The sequence below is a fragment of the Euprymna scolopes genome, chromosome 6 (assembly GCF_053919585.1).
Source record: "Euprymna scolopes isolate OS-2025 chromosome 6, ASM5391958v1, whole genome shotgun sequence".
NCBI lineage: Eukaryota > Metazoa > Mollusca > Cephalopoda > Sepiida > Sepiolidae > Euprymna > Euprymna scolopes.
The window spans coordinates 74,946,275-74,968,906 of NC_136487.1; the positions used below are offsets into that span (position 1 = coordinate 74,946,275).

General features: G+C 31.3%; 1 protein-coding gene and 1 pseudogene across 2 annotated transcripts in view; both read right to left on the reverse strand.

Moving 5' to 3' along the window:
* LOC145277708 (multidrug resistance-associated protein 1-like) overlaps positions 1-22,632 on the reverse strand; it is a 320,419-nt gene that overhangs the window by 56,124 nt on the left and 241,663 nt on the right. For both annotated transcript variants that reach the window (XM_080129406.1, XM_080129407.1), the window contains exons 22-25: positions 16,963-17,188; positions 11,188-11,498; positions 6,835-7,034; positions 764-890 (exon numbers count right to left, since the gene is read on the reverse strand). In XM_080129406.1, the coding sequence (XP_079985532.1) occupies positions 764-890; positions 6,835-7,034; positions 11,188-11,498; positions 16,963-17,188 (864 nt within the window). The remainder of the gene's footprint in view (positions 1-763; positions 891-6,834; positions 7,035-11,187; positions 11,499-16,962; positions 17,189-22,632) is intronic.
* On the reverse strand, positions 11,765-11,881 carry LOC145278414 (5S ribosomal RNA; annotated as a pseudogene).

Here is a 22,632-nt window from a genome sequence, read left to right on the forward strand (position 1 = left end):
CTGCGTTAGGTAGGATTGAAACTGCTATCTTCAGACAATGCTCACCTGGAATCATAGAGACTCAACGCCTCTATCCAGTGTGCCACGGGCCCTGTAGTTAGTTTATTACTTGAGACTCCCTTACTGGGGAATGCCAAAAGGGCTGTCCAGACATCTTTTTTTTTGCAGGTCAGAGTGTTCTTCCTCTAGGGTGCTGATTCAATTTGTGCTTATTTTTGCATTAAATACTAATCCGTATTAATCCCTAACTATGCATCGAACAGATACCATAAAACTTAGTTCGCTGCACCTTATCATAACAAAGGTTCATACAAAATCAGCCAGATCGATTTAGTAGTTACTGAAAATCTTAAGTAGAACGACCTCTGATGTGTGTCATATTGTGGTGAATGCGAAGTCTAGCTAGGAATAATATGGACAAACAAAAGGTGCAGTGACAACGATGACCAAATAAAATCCCCCCTCCTCAATTTTTGAGTGGCCTTGTGCCTAGTTTTTTGTTTTCCAACTTTGTATTCTGGACATTTCGGGGGGGGGGGGAAACAAAAAAAAACATACAACTAAAAAACTATTTTAATTGAGTGACTTTTAGCCTAGATAAGTGTTAACCGATTAATCTGAAAAGAAAAAATACATTTAAGTCGCACAATAATGACACGTGATGGATAATAAAAACGGACTACATTCTTGAAATCTATGCCACAAAAGAAGACGAGTCAGTTTTATCGTTGACACGTGCATCATATGACATATTTCTACTTACATTTAGTGCATAGGTAATAGACAGACCAACACCTCCAGAGGTCATTGTCTCACGGTTGACCACCGCGAAGATAACAGCGGAAAAGACAATTATGTTCCCAAGCAAATCAAGCCTCATTCCTAACCACCTACAAAAAAAAGCAGGGTTATTCTTTTATTTTTTTGTAATGATAAATAATCAAAAATGTTAGAACACGAAAGATTTTTTTTAAATATAATAAAAATGATAAAAATTAGTTAAATCTTATTGGAATGGAGATTTGCTGTCTGCCCGTAACTGAATTCATATTTCTGAACTTTAAAACAAAATCTAAAACAGTGAAAATTATTATCTTATATTTATACTGCTTTCATTGTATACATACAGTTGAGTAAAATTCTATTCATTTTTTTTTTTTACTTTGTGTGTGTATATATATATATATATATATATATATATATATATATATAGCATGGGTGCCCGGCGTTGTCCGGGTATTTGGAGGTGTATGTTGAACAAAAAAAACAAAAAAGAGTACATTTTTTTTAACTTTGACCCCTATTATGACCCCTTAACATTTATTGTTTTGGGCTCATATCAAGTTATTAAGTTAGATTCATGTCCAATGAACCTATATCTAAAATTTCTGGTGTCTAGACCCAAAATTGTCGGAGGAGTTTGGTAGAGTTCTCAAAGGTCAAATCGTTGAACTTTGACCCCTTAACAGCCAAATTTCTGGTCGAAAACCGATCATATCGATTTTCCCAAATCTCAGTACCCTGTATATCAAATTTTGAGTCTGTAGACTAAAAATTGACAGAGTTATTGCGTTGAGAAATGTACACAGACAGATAGATTAAACAAAAATATATACGTATACATAAATATATATGGAAACAATATTGTGTGTCCTGTAAACTTTTTACGCAAATATTATGCAAGTATAAATCATGTAGAATATCTGCATGAATATAATTACACGTAATAGTTAACTAAAGATGATCATCCCATAAGAAAACCGAAAAAACTAATAAGGAATTAATAAAAATTAATGTTTAAAAGAATATGCAAATTAGCTAGATCTTTTTCAGATGAATTCAATTCCATGACCAATATATAACAAAATTGTATTTTCTTTTTAAATAAATAGAAAAGAGGGTTTTTAATATGAATATCAATACATACAAAAGAAACACGAATTTATAGGAGCATATATGGTAGCTTCCTTCAGTCTTGACAAACTATGAATACCCACTGCAAGGGTTCTTGCACGTGGAATTTTTGTGGCAAGAGCTGTGCAGTCTCCAACCACACCTCTCGGCGTTGTTGAATACCAGTGGCAAGTAGATGTTCAGGACGACTGGAAATAATGCTAGGATAAGTGTAGAGTACATAAAGCATCTAGAATTCCGAATTGGTCACCCATCTAGTATTAGCCAGGCTCATCGTTGCTTAACTTCGGTGATCTGATTAGAGCCGATGTGTAATTATGCTGTAAGATTAGAACCGCCGACTGTCAACACGACGGTTCTAGGTTCAATCCTTGGCTTGGGAGAGATGCTGGTCTAGTGGCACTGATGAGTTGTGATACAACGAAACAGGACTGTATGTCGATGACTACAAATATATTTTAAGCCCCCTCTTTGCATAGAGCACTGTCGTAAATAATCTCACCTGCTACTTAATTGGCTGAAAATGCGAAGCTCGTTGTTTGTTTGGTTACGAACATGCGATTTGAGCACTATAAAAGTGGTGGCAGGTGTCTATTTAAATAGACATTCCGACGAGTTATTTACGGGCGTCAATTCCATGATCGAGTGGGAGAACTGCCGACTGTCAACATGATGGTTCTAGGTTCAATCCTTGGCTTGGGAGAGATGCTGGTCTAGCGGCACTGATGAGTTGTGATACAACGAAACAGGACTGTATGTCAATGACTACAAATATATATATATATATATATATATATTGTATTTTGTTTTTATTATTTCAACCTCGGGAGTATTTGCTTAAAACATTACAAGATTGTTTCTATAGACGGGATAAACAAATTATCCAGCCCATATCATCAGACAATTTAAGCCAAAATAAATTATAAGAAAAAGATTTTTGATTACATATGAATATTAAAAACCAAGAGTTGGAGTAATGGATAGAGAGAGGATAGGGAGAGAGGAGAGAGAGAGAAAAAAAGGAGGAAAAGGGATAGAGAAAGAAAGTATATTTAAATAAATTAAATTAAAATAAAATTAGAATTAAAAAGAGAGAAGGAAAGAAAGGAGATTGAGTATGTCAAGAAGAAATTATTTGTTAAAAGGGATAAAATAAAAAATATATATAAAAAAATAAAAAAGGGAAAAAAAGAAAAATAAGAAAAAAAGAGAAAAGAAAGGGGAGAATATGACAAGATAAGAGGAGAAGAGAAAAAGATAAAATAATGGAAGGGTATAGTTTCGGTGTGTCATAAGAAAGCGCTGAAAGGGAAAATAGGTGACTGCTTTCCTAATTCGTAAAAGTTCGAAATGGGTCAAAATGTCTACAAAACTTGACAGCGGTGGAAGTGGTAGGGGGCAGATATAGTCAAGATGGGTCCTATTTAACATGCGTCCATAAAATTAATATAAAGACATTTTATATAAAAATAATAGGGGAAGGCATACCAGTGGTTTCATTTTTGTGTAAAATGGGGGAAAATTTAAGAAATCAGAGGATACATTAAAATTCAAGGATTAAAAAACCAGATGAAAAGATATGGAGAGATCCAGTATTATCAATACGAAAAGATGATAGAAGGTTGTTCCCATAAGAAAAAGCTGGAATTATGTTGTTGACATGTAGAATCAAATTAAAATCTATAATGTGCAATCCAAAAAGTTTGTAATAATCAAAATATGTGTAATCCATGTTTTCAGAAAAATCCGTAGTCAATGAGTAAATATTATTTAAATCCGTTAAAGTTTTTTTCCTTTATGGCGTAAACTACTAACTAAATGGTGTAACTACTTGTCTAGCCATCAAAATAGAGATTAATAGATAATGTAAAAAGAAATATTATAAAAAAAACAGTTGGAATAAAATCACAGCAGAAGCGGAAGACTAAAAAGAAAAAAGAACAGAAAATAAAAAATATAAATAGAATATATAGACAAAGGACAAGGATGCAGACATTGTGATCTACAAATAGGAAGAATGTGTTAAACAGAACATCTAGACACACGTAACCCGAAAGTAAGCCAAACAGAGAGAGCAAAGAAAATTATGCGTTAACATACAAACACAAATTTAATAACATTAGAATACTGATAATGATGATGATGATGATGATAATAATACTATTACTACTACTACTACTACTACTAATAATAGAAGTACTCATATATATATATATATATATATAAATAAATACACATACATACATGAATACACACATACACAACAATAAAAATATAAATACATATATATATACACATTCATATACATATATACAGGTATATATTTATATGAAAATAAATATACATTTGACCACACATACATACACATACATACAACCATACATATCTATATACATACACATGCATGCACACACACACATATATATATATATATATATATATATATATATATATATATATATATATATATATGTACCTATATACACATGCATGCCTACAAGTATATATACACGTTCCAGGCGGTGGAAGAATGTATATAATAGTTGTTGTGATAATCTATTGAGGGATATGAAGGAGGAGAAGTAATAGGACCAGTAAGAACTGCAATTCTATTTTGGAACAAAAAGCTACTACTATACCTGTTACTAGTGCTGTTACCTAGTTGGATAGATTGTGCAACCAAAAGGGCTTGGTCGAAGGTAATTGATTGAAGGGGGATTAGTAGGTTGTGAAAGGTTTGAGGTTGTTTGCGGGACTTTAGTAGGTATCTCAGTTACGGTGCAAGAATAAACATCCTTATGTATGCAGTTGCTACCGAAAGGGCAATCACTCTTTTTTTTTTGTCTGTTACAATTATTTTGGGGGCTAAAATAATAGGAATTTCCTGAGCTGTTTAAATTTTTATATCAATTGATAAGATTATTGTATGTACTAAGTTAGGTATATATATATATATATATATATATATATATATATATATATATATATATAGAGAGAGAGAGAGAGAGAGAGAGAGAGAGAGAGAGACAAAGAGTCATCCACATACAGTATTGTTTCGCTGTATCACAGCTCATCAGTGTGGCTAGACATGTTACAAGGAAACGCTGTCCCCTTTCCATATAGATAAGAAGAATATTAGATAAGTGAAAATGAGATTAGGATAAGCCCAGAATCGAACCCTGTAAGCAAAGTTAAGAAATGGAATGTGAGAAATTAAGCCTATTGTTAATTCTGAATATTAAATATGCCAGTAAAAGAATGAACAATGAAAATTAAAAATATATTGTTAAAAAATAGGTTAGGTTAAAAAATAGGTTAGGTTTAAAAATAGGTTAGGTTAAAAAATAGGTTAGGTTAAAAAATAGGTTAGGAGAGGATTCTTTTGTTTGCAGTACTGTGTTTTGGACAAACACATGCATAACCATGTGAAATTAGTCACGTTTGAAAAACACACTTCTGACGTCATAGACAAAGGACACTTCTCCATATAGTTCTATGAGTCAGTCAGTTAAAGTCAGTCAGAGAGACAGTTAGAGCTAGTCAGATAGTCATTTAGAGCTAGTCAGAGAGAGAGAGAGAGAGAGAGAGAGAGAGAGAGAGAGAGAGAGAGAGAGAGAAAGTTGAGAGTCAGTCAGTTGGCAGTCAGTGGTCAGCTAATCCTTTGGAAGCGAAAAGGTAGAAGATTAAGGATGTAGATACAAGTGAATTTCTGACGTCATTCGACCGCTCGATCCGATAAATAAAGAGTCATCATCGTGTTTTTGTACGTGTTGTCTCGTGTCGTCATTCAGTTTCAACAGAAAAAGGTAATGTGTTTATCATCAATTATAATGAACATTGTGTAAACCTTCATAGATTATGCATCTCCCCTCCTCTATGTTAAGAACTTGTATACATCTCCAGTCAGTATATATATATATGAAGCCCCAAGCATCCCAGAACTGTATATATGTCTTCTCTCCATCTCATCACTATCTTTGTATTCTGTTATACATGTCATATGTCCCCGTCATCTGTATAAGTATAAATGTCTTCTCTCCCTCTCATCACTATTGTTATATCCGTTATATATATTGTTCCAATATGAATCTCCCGTCATGTCTCTTTAATATTAGTCCCCTGCTATTCAACAGACAGGCAACTACCTCAAGCCAGGATCGGAACCCGACCGCCCGTACGGCAGTCAAGGCTTTGAACCATTACACTAAACGGCAGTTGCTGTGCGGTAGTGAATTAACGATGTTTTGACATAGTCAAAATACCTAAGCTTGATTTGTTTACACAAACAGCATCGCTAAATACGCTAATGGTATATCGTGTATCCCTTGCCATGACATATATATATATATATATATATATATATATATATATATATATATATATATATATATATATACACACACACACACACTCGTGAGCAAAAAAAAAGGGTCAAACAAATTTTATACATTTCATTGCACTAAAAGCTATATTGAACAAAGAACAATTGAACGTTCGACTTCGAACCTTTGACCAATTCGCTTCACTACAGAAAGAGATGTTTTCATATTTTCCTTTCTTAAAATATCAAAAATCTGCTTGTAAGTCATTTTGGACTGCCTAAATCCTGCAATTCGGTTTTTTATATCCTCGCCAAGATGCGGTCTTACCATTTTTAGGATTAATTTTTCCACTTATTATTATATGCTCTAATAATAATGATTTGCAAAATAGAAATTTTCAGTTAAAATTCACAAAAATTCATGGAAAAATATTGAAAAATCGATTTCTTCCTTCTTTCACTCTTGGCCCATTTATGTTTTGCTTACGAGTATATATATATATATATATATATATATATATATATATATATATATAATTAATCATGCTGCTTTTTTTACTGTTGGAAATAAATTTCAGGCTTAATGCATATACACTTACCGGTTTGATGCCAATGACATACTGAGAGATTTCAAATTATTATCAAGTTTATCCTCGAGCTTCTTTGTGAATTCTTCCTGTACGCAATACGTTCGAATGCTGGCCGCACCCGCCAATGTTTCACTGAACATACTGTAAATTGGCGATCGGGTTATAGATTCGATTCGTTTCAGCTGCCTTGAAGTTGGCAAGTAGTAATTCTATGAAAAAAACAAAAAAAAAAAAAGAGAACAAACAAATCAAAAGATAGTAGTTCTCAAAAAAAAAAAAAAAATGTGAGATTATTTTAAAAATGTAACACAATTGGTCACCTGTTCTGTCCCATGCTATGTGGTCAAATGATCATTTTGCCATACAAATAGCAACGTGGACCCAATTCCTTAAATATTCAAGAAAATTTGGCGGACATATATGTTTTGGCACCTTTTTTTTATTTTAGAGTGACAAAATAAGGGAGATAATTAATTTTTTTTTTAGATTTGTTTTTCAACAATTGATTTCAACAAAGATTTCCTGTGTTTTAATTTATGTTTTTGTCTTTAAATCTCAACATAAAACCTCCCTGCAAAAATTAATTATTGCCCCCCCCCCCACATATTTTTTTGTCAACGATTTATTATGAGAAGAATTTTCTTTCGACATTGTTTTATATCAACAAAATAACAAAGATTTATATTTTTATTTTAAAATTAAATTAAAATGAAAAAACAAAACATTTTTTATTATTATGATAAAGACTAGTAAAATTTTTATTAATATAATAAAGTGTAATTAAATTTTTATTATAATATAAAGGGAAGTTAAATTTTTATTATTATAATAAAGTGTAGTTAAATTTTTATTATTATAATAAAGTGTAGTTAAATATTTATTATTATAATAAAGGGAAGTTAAATATTTATTATTATAATAAAGTGTAGTTAAATATTTATTATTATAATAAAGGGAAGTTAAATATTTATTATTATAATAAAGTGTAGTTAAATATTTATTATTATAATAAAGGGAAGTTAAATATTTATTATTATAATAAAGGGAAGTTAAATATTTATTATTATAATAAAGGGAAGTTAAATTTTTATTATTATAATAAAGGGTACTTACATTTTTATTTTTATAATAAAGGGGAGTTTATAAATATAATAAACTGTAGTTATTTTTTATTATTTTAATAAAGGCCAGTTAATTTATTATTATTATTATTATTATTATTATTATTATTATTATTATTATTATTATTATTATAATAAATGATAGGTAAATTTTTATTATTATCATAAAAGGTTATTAAATTTTTATGTTTATCATAAAAGGTCCTTTAATTTTTATTATTATAATACAGGCTTCTTATTTTTTATTATTGTTATAAATGATAGTTTAATTTTTGTTATTATTATCATAAAGGGTAGTTAAATTTTTTTTTATATAATATATATATATATATATATGAAACAAATAAATGATAAAAGTCTATATTCCAAATTTCAAGATGTTGACCATCGTACTATTTATTTTATTTAAGTACATTGATATACACGCACAAATGTGTGTCTGTTCCCTTGCTTAAAGATTAAAAAATAAAGATAAATGTGTCATGCCTACAGTCATGCATGGTGGTGAGAATGTCATGGTCTGAGACTGCATGAGTGCTGCATGTATTGGAGAGTTACATTTCATTGAGGGAAACATGAACTCCAACATGTACTGTCAAATATTGCAGCAAAGCATGATCCCCTCCCTCCAGAAACTGGATCGCAGAACAATGTTACAGCATAACAATGACCCAAAACACACATCCAAGACAACCACTTCTTTACTGAAGAGGCTAAGGGTAAAAGTGATGGACTGGTCAAGCATGACTCCAGACTTGAACCCAATAGAACATCTTTAGGGCATCCTCAAGTAGAAGGTGGAAGTGCGCAAAGTTTCAAATATCCGCCAGCTCCACGACGTCGTAATTGATGAGTGGAAGAACATTCTAGTGGCTACATGTGAAGCTCTGGTAAACTTCATGCTCAGGAGAGTAAGGGCAGTTTTGGATAATGATGGTGGCCACACAAAATATTAAGAGTTGATATGTTGTATTTTAATATTGACAACTTTTCGTAAAGAGTTGTACTCATTTTTGTTGCCAGGGATTTAGCTTTTAATGGCTATGTTTTTAGTTATTTTTTTTTTTCGGGGGGTGGTGTGGTGATAAATAAACTCTGTTATATATGCTGTAGACAGACTACTATTCATTGTGTCAAAAAATAATTTTTTCAGTGTTGTCCCATGAAGAGATATACTAAAATATTTGAAGAAATGTGAGAGGTGTACTCACTTTTGTGATACACTGTATATATATATATATATATATATATATATATATATATATATATATATATATATATATATATATATATATATATATATATTAACGATGGGACGATTCCAATATTTCTCCCGATTTCAATACAATTACTGATTCTGATTACAATTATTTATTAATCTTTATATATTTTAATATAGGTGTGTTATGTTTTTCCGATTACGATAGCAACACATGTTAAATCTGCAGATATTTTCTCCTACGTAAAAAAACATTTATGGGAATGATCTGTAGATTTTGGCTTTACTGCTAGTTGTTTAAAATCAATAAATATTTATTATTTTATTATTACTATCAGTAATAGACACACATTTTTCTGATTCTTACTCCGATACCGATTGTCCTAACACACACACACACACACACACACTTTTTTCTGTTGAAATCTACTTTATTTTCTTATAATATATACCGATACTTATTTAAGAAGCTCAATGTAATTACAGAGCAATATAGTGAATGAATGACAAAACTCTATATTCCAAAGTTCATGATGTCAACGTCTTATAAATTATTCCTTTAATTCAGTTGAAATTTACAATTCTTGACAGCATCTGTTTCGTAGCTCAAAATCAATCACTTAATTATGATATCAATCAGTGAATCTATTTTGCCCTTAACTCATCAGAAGAAATAGCAACAATCAATCTGTCAAAAGGAAATAAAGTGCGTTTTGGCTTGATTAAAATCTGAAAATTGGAAGAAAAGCTGTAAATACCTCATAATATGTTTCCATTACGCCATTTTGAATTCAGAAAATATTTCCTTTTGATGCATTGATCGTTGCTATTTCTTCTGATGAGTAGAGGGCAAAATGGATTCACTAATTGATATAATAATTAAGTGATTGATTTTGTGCTGCGAAACAAATACTGTCAAAAATTGTAAATGTCAACTGAATTAAAGGAATAAATTATAAGATGGTCAACTCAACATTATGAACTTTGAAATATAGACGTTTGTCATCCATTCACTATATATATATATATTTGGATGGGTCAGCGGTAAGGGGTTTAGGCTCATTACCGTGAGGTCCCGATTTCGAATCTCACTAGATTCAGCCACTCTGATGGGTCGTAGACGACGAAACACATGCCAGTGGATAATTATATTTTAAAAATAAAATATATATATATATATATGTATGTATATATATATATATATATTAATTAAACCTATGTACCTAAATATATATATATATATATATATATATATATATATATATATATTTAGGTACATAGGTTTAATAAAGTTTGTTGAGATACACTTTAGCAAGAGTTAAACACAAATTGAGGTGAAAGACCTTAATCTGCGGAATTTCAAAGAAATATTTTCCTTCTCGTCAGAGGGGAGGAGTTAGCAAAATGCATAAAATATTTTACCTGTAAAGTATTTAAAGAAACTAAGTATGAAAAGGATTATACTAGCGTGAAATTGAAATGTGAAACAATGAACAGATGGAGTGGGGTAAAAAGGAAGAATGATTTCATGTGAAATATATATATATATATATAACTACTTCATTTACTCATATAAAATTAATATACGAAAGTATAGATTTATGCGTAAACTTTAAGTATTTACTTCAAAAGTGCTCAATACGTAGGTAGAGCTAGTTAGTAATTTATAAAATATATATGGCAATTAAGCTACACTGAATATTCGGCGTTTCATCCACTCTAGGACTCCTCAGGCTTATGCGCGAATTCTGTGGTTGTTTATCGTTTAAAAATGATAAACAACCACAGAATTCGTGCATAAGCCTGAGGAGTCCTAGACTGGATGTAACGCCGAATATTCAGTGTAGCTTAATCGCCATATATATTTTATAAATTACTATATATATAATATATATATATATATATATATATATATATATATATATATATATATATATATATATATATATATATAATATATATATATATATTTCTTGGCTGTTAACTATATTGCAAGATTACCAACAAATAACACAGACGTACTTGAATAATATAATACATGACGAAAATCGGTATAATGACTGTGAGAAAAATCGGCGTGGTATAAGTTATGATGAATAAGGTACTGCAGGCAAGGAACATGTTGGACATGATTTGCCGTATCGCCTGCGGAAGCGTTGTGTCGATTGTATCGATGTCTTTTGAAAAGCGGTTCAGGATCCGTCCGATTGGTGTCGTGTCAAAGAAAACCATGGGACAATGAAAGATGTTTTTCAGCATCCTTTTTTGTAGGATTTTAGCTCCTCTTAATAGAGAAAAAGAAGCCAGGATGGAATAGAACAAGACGAAAAACGCTGAAAAGAGAAGAAACTGATATTAGATTATGTGCAAACGTTTTATTTTATTTTTATTTATTTATTTTTAGATACATGGAATGAAGCACAAACGGTTTTGTACAGCTTTCTCACCAAAAGTATATTTGCATAGTACGATCTCTTTTTTTTTTTTTTACAATGGAGTCACCACTTATCAAGGCCCGATAGCCACTCGAGGATAAGGGTTAATGAATATACAGTGATCACAGACACAACAGTGTAGTGGTTGTTACTGGTATAGATTGGGTATACAGCGCCTAGAATTCCCAAATGGTCACCCATCTTGTACTAACCAGGCTCGATGCTGCTTAATTTCGGTGACCTGACAAGAACCGGTATGTCAACATGATTATGCTGTATATCTGAGCATATCTCGGCATTTGTTTCCAGTTGTCCTGTACACACTTCACTTGCCACTGGTATTAAACAATGTCGACTAAGGAGAGGTGTGGTTGGAGATTGCGCACCTCCTGTCACAAAAAAATCTCATACACAGGAACCCCTTCGTGGGTATCAATAGTCTGTCAAAGACTGAAGGAGCCCCCTATTAGATTGGGTATAATTTGGTTACGACTCATCAAGTACTTGTTTACATTGGACTTGAAGACGACCATGTCGTAATCAGCTTGAAAGTAGGCCAACAGAACAATTCCATAGGCGGGCAGTTCTAGGAAAAAAAACGTCGTAGAATTTGCATTTTGATTATCGTACAGATATTTGCATTTAGACTATGGCACAGATATTTGTATTTAGATTATAGCACAGATATTTGTATCTAGATTATAGCACAGATATTTGCATTTAGATTATGGCACAGATATTTGCATTTTGGCACAGATATTTGTATGTAGATTATAACACAGATATTTGGGTTTAGATTATGGCACTGATATTTGCATTTAGATTATGGCACAGATATTTGCATTTAGATTATGGCAAGATATTTATATTTAGATTATGGCACAGATATTTGTATGTAGATTATGGTCGGGGAAATTGTTAATAGTAGTTGTAGCTCTTTGTAAAAGTTTGACAGAGGGGGACCAGAGATTGAAGCTCAGATGAACACTTTCCATGGAAATAACGACAGAGCAGAAATAGGCTTGTAACGTCTCTTCTGTAGGAAAAAAGGTTGCAGAGTGGGGAGAAGGGACCAAGGCATCGCCTATTAGGTTTCGACGCCAATTTTGAACTCCTCCTCAGATCTGGCAATAGTAATCCATTTTAGAACGTATCTCTTCTCTCGTATATTATTTAAATATTTACCATATTTATATGTGTATTTTTAATCATTTTTTTTTATCCTCAAACAGTCTTTAATCGTACAAAATTTTAACGTTTATAAAATGTACATTTATAAAGCTCTACCTTGTATTGAGCACTTTTGAAAAATATTGCCTTTTAGTCCATTTAATACGAACACCAAAAACACACACACACACACACACACACACACACACACACACACACACACACACACACACACACACATATATATATAAGTAGATATACGTCTTCTTTTGCTTGTTTTCCTTCCTTCGGGGGTCATGCATGTTTGAACTAAAGTCAAACAAATATCTGAGGAAGGAATATTTTTCTAAATATCATACAATACGGAAGTGCCATCCGACCATATGCAAATAAAAACACAATGTAAGTAAGAAAGAATAAAGAACTTCAACTCGCTGTTTCAGGTTTTAACAAAAGACCTTTATTCCTCACTGACCTCTATCCCTTTAAACGTGATCCTGATCATCATTCGATGCACACGTTCTTCTTTATCTAATCTTTTTCTTTGCTGTGACGTCACTTTGCACACGGCTCGGTCATTTGCATACAACTGCCATACGCACATCGACAATGTTACACAGGACTACTACATGCAATATCTTTCTACATGAGATAATCAATAAATATAACTTAACATATATAATTAACTAATAGATAACAAAACAACCGTATATATATATAATGTGTGTGTGTGTGTGTGTGTGTGTGGATATGGATAAAAATCAATACGAAAAATATATAAATGTTTATATCTTTTCTGTATTTATTTTCTATGTGCTGACGTGTAGGAATACCAAAAGTTTAAAAACAAAACGAAAATGTTTCTTTCAAAAGCACATATTTTCAACCGATCCTTCGGTCTTCTTCAGTATGATTATGCAACACACACACACACACACACACACACACACACACACACACACACACACACACACGGGCGCGCGCGTGTGTATGGCAGGATCATGTTGACAACCTGGTTCTCATCAGATTACCGAAGTTAAGCAACGTTGAGCCTGGCTAGTAAATGGGTGACCATTTGGGAATTCTAGACACTGTATGTGCTCTCAATTTGTTTCCAGTCATCCTGAACCTCTACTTGCCACTGGTATTAACAATGCCGACTCAGGGAAGGTGTGGTTGGAGATTGTGCAACTCTTGCCATAAAAATTCCATGCACAGGCACCCTTAAAGTGGGTATTCATAGTTTGTCATGATTGAAGCAAGCTGCCGTGTATGTATATGTATGCATTATATATATATATAGACGGATTTAGAGCACTTCCCAAGGGTAATAATTCACTTATGGAATTACCTCGCTTAGAAAAGTTTAATTAAACAAGAAAGATGTAAACACTACGTAAACATGTAGCATGATATTAAACACTTATAATATAACAATTATAATAGAAGCACACAAAAACGTTAATTATTAATGGAAAATGTCATAACAATTTCTATCAGCACTTAACTGTAATTACGGCTTATATTTCGGAACTTAATTGAATAAATATGCGAATTTGGCTGTATAAATTGACATCTGGTTCTGATTTCTAGCTATCGATATAAACATGAAAGCCGCAACCAAATAATTCTACATACGTCTTTTTCTCCCTTCGACAAAGAGAAAACTGAAGATGAAAAATATACGGTAAATGTTTACTTTAACTACAACAGAACACCGACCAATAAAATTTGGTTCATTGTTGGTTTTCAGGGTCGCTGACAACGAATCTGATATTCAAACCCATCGCAAATTTACCGTTTGCATGGTATTAACCCCTGAACCCTCGCACTATTTTGTGCCAACTCACCGTCACCGCCATCGTTTATGCTATTCTTACATGATACTACTAAAGGATGGAACGATAAAATTGTCGCCTTTGAAAAGACGACATGATTCCATTTCCATTTGATGAAAACCGGTTTTCTTTTTTTGTTGTTGCAGACAATCTACTAGTTGATCAGTTGTGTACAAATCGCAAAAGCGATAGGAGCCTTCTATTATGTCTGAAAGTGACACAATATTTAATGAGCAAGATCGGAGATACACCGCCATATAACTCATGCTCTCTATCGATCAAAGTTATGACAACAGGACCATTGCCAGCATCCTAAAAATGCAAATTCGAACAGTGCTTGAAGGCAAAGCTCAACGAAGTTTCCAACCACGGTTATGGCCTTTGGTGTGGTTTCAAGTGAGGGCCACATCATGCCACCTCACATCTTTGAAGTCGGCTTGAAAGTTAACACCAAAGAGTACCTGAATGTGTGAAAATACTGATAGAAATGCACCATGAAAGTGTCATAGTAAAACATATGGCAGATTTCTATGAGTATTTTGTTAATTTTTCTACTTTCGAACCATTATCGACGCCCTGAAGACAGCATGCTTTCGCCAGCCATCTTGATTGGTCGTTTAACTTACGTACTCGACACTACTTATCTTTCAAACTGAATAAACGCTTAAAATTCCGTTAAAATACACAAAACATATCCAGGTATGTAGAAGAGTAATTTATTTTGCCTTTGGTAACATTTATTTGTTATGTATTTGAATTTTTGGTCTTTTTCTTCGTTGTTATCTTCTCTGCTAAATATCCAATTCATTGACATGACAAGGGTGCATTCGAAATTAATGTTTCTGTTTAGAGCCTAACTGAAGCATGATACTTGACTTTTGCATTTTAATCTTAAATTAAAGCCATTATATATAAGAATAATTTCATAAAATCAACAGTAGGTTCTCTACAGTGCAATGTAAACTACAATGTATTGTGAACTTAGTCACCGTGAGAGGCATGTGAAGCTTCCTCTAGGTGCATCATGATGGGTCCCCAATTAGAGCAGGCAATCAATCGATTTGATTGAACAATCTATTTTGATGACAATAAAAATATTGGAATGTGAAACATTCGCTGATCGTCATTCAATGTTGATCCTCCCATACAGTATATATATATATATATGTGTGTGTGTGTGTGTGTGTGTGTGTGTGTGTGTTTCTTTACCGAATAAACGATTCCAAATAAATTAAACAACAAACAACATAGTCGGCGATGTAGAAAAATCGATTTTACCCTTTTATAAACAACAGTAAATAAGTAAATTCTATTTATATTAATATAAAAAAAATATGCGGTCTCGTTTATGAACATAATAAACGCTTTAAAATAAGTGAAACTACTAAGAACTTATCCAGTTAGGTAGAAAACGGACACTTAGAAAATCGATTTTATTTAAAAAAAAAAAAAAACATTAAACAAGTAAAAATATTTTTTTTAAATATTAGGGGGGGGGGCTATAGTCTATTTTAAAAAACAATATATCCTTCAAGAACGATCATAAAATGTGTTTTCAATCGATATTTATTCAATAAGGGACCAGTTTTCCTAACCTAGCGAAAGAGGACGAGTTTTCCGGGGTCGAGTTTTCTGGAGACGAGTTTTCCCGGGACGAGATTTCCTAAATTCCTAACATATATATATATTAGGAATTTAGGAAAACTTGTCCCGGGAAAACTCGTACCCGGAAAACTCGTCCCCTTTCGCTAGGTAGGAAAACTGGTCCCTTATTGAATAAATATCGATTGAAAACACATTTTATGATCGTTCCTGAAGGAGATATTTTATATATATATATTTAACTACTTCACTTACTCACATAAAATTAACATACGAAAGTATAAATTTATGCGTAAACTTTAAATATTTACTTCAAAAGTGCTCAATACGTAGGTAGAGCTAGTTAGTAAGTTATAAAATATATATGGCGATTAAGCTACACTGGATATTCCGCGTTTTATCCACTCTAGGACTCTTCAGGCTTATGCGCATAAGCCTGAAGAATCATAGAGTGGATGAAACGCGGAATATCCAGTGTAGCTTAATCGCCATATATATTTTATAACTTACTAACTAGCTCTACCTACGTATTGAGCACTTTTGAAGTAAATACTTAAAGTTTACGCATAAATTTATACTTTCGTATATTAATTTTATGTGAGTAAGTGAAGTAGTTATATATATATATATATATATATATATATATATATATATATATATATATATATATATATATATAGAGAGAGAGAGAGAGAGAGATAGATAGATAGATAGATAGATAGATAGATATTGAAAAGAAACTTTAAATTTACCTTGTACTACTCCGGCGCCTCCATAAACTCCTAGGTAAATATCCAGTTTACTTCTTTCTGCAGTTCCATTTCCCAGCTTATCAGCCAGCCTATCCTCGGACCACCAACTTAGCCAGATATTTCCAAAGACGGAACTAGCTTGGAAAAGGAAGTATAATACTAGTATTGCTATACAATATATGTAACCAGCAGATTTGGCATATGTTAAGAAGACGCTCATTTGCACCTGCGGATCAAAAATAAATAAATAAATAAATAAATAAATAAAATAATAAAATAAATATTCAAGTTTCGTTCGAACGAAATTCTGCTTACACAAGTCTCTTAACTGATACATTTTTTTTTTGGTTCTTATGCAGAAAACAGCAGTTTTATCAACTAAAATCGCTGTTTCGTCAGCACTTCCCAGTAGGTTACGTAAACCGCTAGAGGGTGTTGAAACACTAAGCCAATAAAATTGCAGCAGTCAACAATTGGCAAGCATGATAAAAATATATGTCGGAAAATTCAATAATTAAAATAAAAATAAAAACACTGGTTTTAAAAGGGGTTGGGCAAAAAATGGTACCTGTGCACTAGGTGTATCAGAAATTTGGGGGAATCTTTGACACCCCTAACATAAAACTGCGAATAAAATATAAAAATCTCGTAATTTTTCTTTTTAAAGTGAGTTGTTTATTTTCTTTATGGAATATACTTCCAAAATAAACTATTAAAGTTGTTTAAAAAATAATAGAAATATTATTTTTTATTAAAAAAACCAAACTGTTTACAAAGTTCGGCGCGCGTTCATGCAGCCATTTTTTTTACGTATGAAATCAATTGAATTTTACGAGTTAATTTTTTTAAATTTTTAAACTTTAAAAATCTATAAAAAATTTTCTATTGGTTCAATTTTTACGATATTATCAGGGTCAATGTGAAATTTTATGCTCTTTCTAATAAACCGAATATAATATTTTAGACAAACGTTTTTTATTTAATTCACCCCCTCCCCCATTTTGAAATGTCTATTAAAATTTAAATAATTAGTTTACTCACCAAAGTTTTATATATCACAAATTCAAGATAAAAAATCAATAAATAAAATATTCTAATTTAAAACAAAGTGTTTTTTGGAAGTTTACCTGTAAAGTCCAAAGTGTAAAACGTTTTTTTTTAAACCACGTTCATTTTTTTTAAGTGAAAGCTCATTTTATGCTTAGATTGTCAAGTAAATATCGGACGCTGACAACTTTTTCTATTTCATTCAATGTTTTCTTTTTTTTAAGATATTTTTAAAAAAATTACTCCATAAAGAAGAAATAAAATATATTGATAAAAACTCATGTATTTCATGAAGAGAATAAAAAAAAATCGGTAGTGTTTTTTTTTTTACGGTACAAACTGATAAAGTGAATGTGTATCATTTTTTTACGATATAAACTGATAAAGTGAATATGTTCATTTTCCATCTAAGGTAACCCCAAAATACTAATTTTGGTTTACAGCACGCAATAGAAAGAGACATTAATTGTGGTGCTTCGAAGCCACCGGAAGATAACTTCGAAGAAAATCAGAAATTTGTCTCCCTTTATTTGAACAGTGAAAAACATCTGAGTTTGCGTTTTTTTTTTAATCCTTGTTTAAAAAGTATTTTACTTAAAAAGGACATGGAATATAAGTATAAATATGGATAAATTCTTAACAATAAACAATGAAAGTACCGATTGAATAGTATTTTTATAGGTAAGTGATTTTTTGGAATTTATGTATATTTTTTATAATCGAAGTAAGTAAAATTTCGTTTATTTTCTTTAAATCTTTTTTTTAAGAAAACCGATTGAAAAAAAACCAAATATTGCATAATTTTCTATTAAACCTGTTATTTTTTTTTTTAATTTGGTCTTTGCTTCTTTAATTGAAAAAAAATTAGGGTTTGAATTACATTTTTCAAGTAGTTATAAGTTTCGAAAGATAGTAAGTTGAATTATTCAAGTTCTTATCACGCATTTTTAAAGGTGGCTTCTGACACAACTACCTGTGCACTTTACGGGGTTAAGTCAATAAGTTCAGTACTCAAAGTTGATGCCGTAAATGGACTCGGTTTACCCAAATATGGAACGCAAGTCACTCAGCATGAAACGAAATACGAAACCATATGGAAATAAGTTATTTCAAAAAAATTATTTTAGTTTTAACATTTCTTGTGCTATCATGAAACAATAAAAAAATAATAAACTTTTATTTTTTACATTTCTATGAATAGTTTTTTTGTTTTTAACACTTGTGTTATCATGAACAAAAAACTCATGAGAATTTTTTTTTTTACATTTCTATAAATGGTGTCTTTTTGAAATAGTATATGTATGTCTTTCACAAGTTTAATCTTAAAATTGTGTCATAAATAATGAATGAAAGTTTTTTAATAACACTTCTTGTGTTATCACAAAAAAAAATCACAAAAAAATTTATTTTAAACATTTGTATAAAAAACTTTCTTAAAATGAATAAATGGAATTTTGTCATAAATAATGCATGAAAGTGTTTTATTAACGCTTCATGTGTTATCAAATAAATTAGTCCTCACGCGAAAGAGAAGGACACAAAATATTTTAAATAATAATAGAATAACAATAACAAAGACTTTCGCTGGCAAGGACTACTATTGACCGTAACAAGTTATACAATCCTTTGGAAATTTTCATCTCTATTTTTCTCGTTATGTACTGAACATTTGTTAATGAAACCTATATGAAATATGTTCCTTATTAAATTTTAAAGATTTTCTATTCTGAAAGAAGTTTAAAAAAATTTAATCTAAAAAAGTTATTTTAAAGTTTTTGTTAAAAAAAAATTCAGATTTTCTAATTATTCAGACCTGTATTACAAAGAGGGGGTTGCAAAAAATGCGTTGTGGTGTGAGGAGAAATACAAACTGAAACAGAGAGAATATTCAGACCTGTAATAATACAAAGAGGGGGTTGCAAAAAATGAGTTGTGATGTGAGGAGAAATACAAACTGAAATAGAGAGAAGGAGAGTTTTAAAATATAATCTTAAAAAGATAAGATACAAGTTCGAAAAGCATTTCATCCAAGGCATGAAAATTGTTAAACAAAATGTTTTTACTATAGGCTTTAAAAATAAAGGTACAAGATACAATTTGAAATTTATTTATCTTCAAAGTGCACTTCTATAAATTTTAAAAAGTAAGGTATAAAAATTTAATTTAAATTGAATCAAAAAATTACTTTGGATTTATTTTATATAATGTACATTGTGTTGCGCTTTAAAAACATTATCTTTCATCTAGCAATTAATGATATAGATATAAAATTTTCAATGATTTTTTTTTTTAAATGCATATAGAAAAGTGATCTACTTTTTGAAACTATGATCTTTTTCATATCATGGAACTACTTGTTTCCTGGAATTTTAAACGCTATTTTCGTTTTCAGCATCCTCGAAAACCTGTCATGTGGCAATTCTAGAGGATTTTTGAGGTTAGAAAGATGTTGCATCTTTACCATAAACTTTTTTTTTTCTGCAGAAAATTTCTTCTTTATCTCCACCTAAACCTAAACGTTGATTCCATGAACAAAGCTTCTTTCTTAGAATTGCACGCCTGTGGAACTCTGTTCTGTTTTCTTGCTTTCCAACTGACTACAATATTGTCTGCTATTCGCCGGGTCAGGGGAATTCGACCAGTATGTTTTAGCCTCATGTTCGAAGCCATAAAAAAAAAGCTTAGCAAAATTTTATCCATTCTGCATGAAAATCTATTTCTTGTTCCCTTATGTTTTATTCTTCTAAAGTTTCTATATTAATTCTTTACATTTCAGGCATATTATTATCCTGATAATTTTTCTCCACTTAAAATAGAATTATAAATAGCGAAATAGTCTATTCACCTCACTTCAGTAATAAACCATGACTATAGCAAGAGAAGAATAGCTAAAAAAAATTATACTAATTCAGTTAGAAGACAGTAGAATTTTATTTAAGTATGATACTTAATATCTTGCAAACCATCTGGAACCCTGACGCAAAACTTATCTTTCCTAATATGACTGCCCAGTATAACTTGTAAATTTACTAGGTAACCACTCTGTGAGTGAATGACTTTAAAGAGTTTTTTTTTTTTTCAACACATTGTTGAAACACTGGAGCAGATGAAATATGTGAGAATTACTTGAGTCGCCCTTTGTCTGGCCTTTCTCTTACTAAATCAACGAGCCCCAACTCCTCTATCTATATTTCTTCCACAAGAGCAAATTTTTGAATGCATACTACCTATATTCACTATACTGGCCTAGACTATTTTCAAAAACTGATGCTAATGCACTTAGATCTAATTTTTACAATCTTTATCCCCTAAGTCTGACTTTATCCCCTAAAGCTGAAACTCGTCACCCCCCCCCCCAACCCTCGTACGAGCAAAACACTGTTTCATTCTTATTATATTCCGAGTAAACTAGCGAAAGAAAAAAACCTGTGCAAAGCAAATTCAAGAATTTATCACAGACCTGGATTTATTTTTTCTACATTAGAAGATAGGACTTATTTATGTAATATATTAAATATTTACAATCACTATAAACTCGCTTATATTGAAAATGTAGCTTCCTTGCTATCTATAGCAAACCACGGAATTTAGTTTTCCTTACTCTCAATTATCTTTGTACCTGAAATATAGTGATCTTAGATACGTCACTAAGACTATCTCTGAATAGATACACAATGTTTTGTGCCTGACCTAATTGACTGTCTTTAACTACGAATTCCAACACGCCATGTACTAATAGTCTCTCTCATTACAGTACAAACACCCCTTTTCCTTGCTACGTATATACAATAAATACTTCACCTCCAAGATGACTGCTTTTAGTCTGATTTGCATGTTAAATAAAAAAAGAAAAAAATTTTTTTTTTTTTCCTTCTCTAACTAAACTTTACTTGACTATAAATTCTAATAATTAATTCTACACTATTCTGTAAGTTAATCCTCTCCTAAAAACTAACAGTCTACTCTACTGCCCAAGCTGATACTAACACTTATACCTTACACACGCCGTGGAGGGGAGTCCTTAGTTTTCAGCCCTTAACCTTCGTATGCTGACCAATTAGAGGTCACTATCACTAAACATCTACACATTTCTACCGCCAAGGCATGCATTATTTTATTCTTACCCAGGTAGATACTTACTAGCTATAGTATGTATTTAGATTTACAACTATCTACATTACATAGCAATAGCTATCTCTTCCTTAGTTTTGCAATGATAAAGTCAAAAACTGAACCGATACTCTGTAATGTAAAATACAACTTCATGATTTTTAAATGAAAGCTGAAGATATCTTCATTAGAAGTGGAAACATACTTAAAATTTACAACCTCCATATATTCGCATCTGCTGGAAATTTGCCCATATATATATTTACTTTATTATGCATACTGAACACGCCATAGCTTATAATTTTACTTACAATTTATTTTTGTTCTGTATTGTACTTCATATGAAAAATGACGTTACTTGTATCTGACAGCATAGATAGAGCACTTAACCCTCGTGCCATCTAAAATACCCAGAGCTTCGGCAACCACATTTTTTAACTAAATCTTAATATCAAGCCGTTCTGTAACGCGTTATCCTATTCCTAAGCCAACATAAAAATAAGGAAAAAAAAA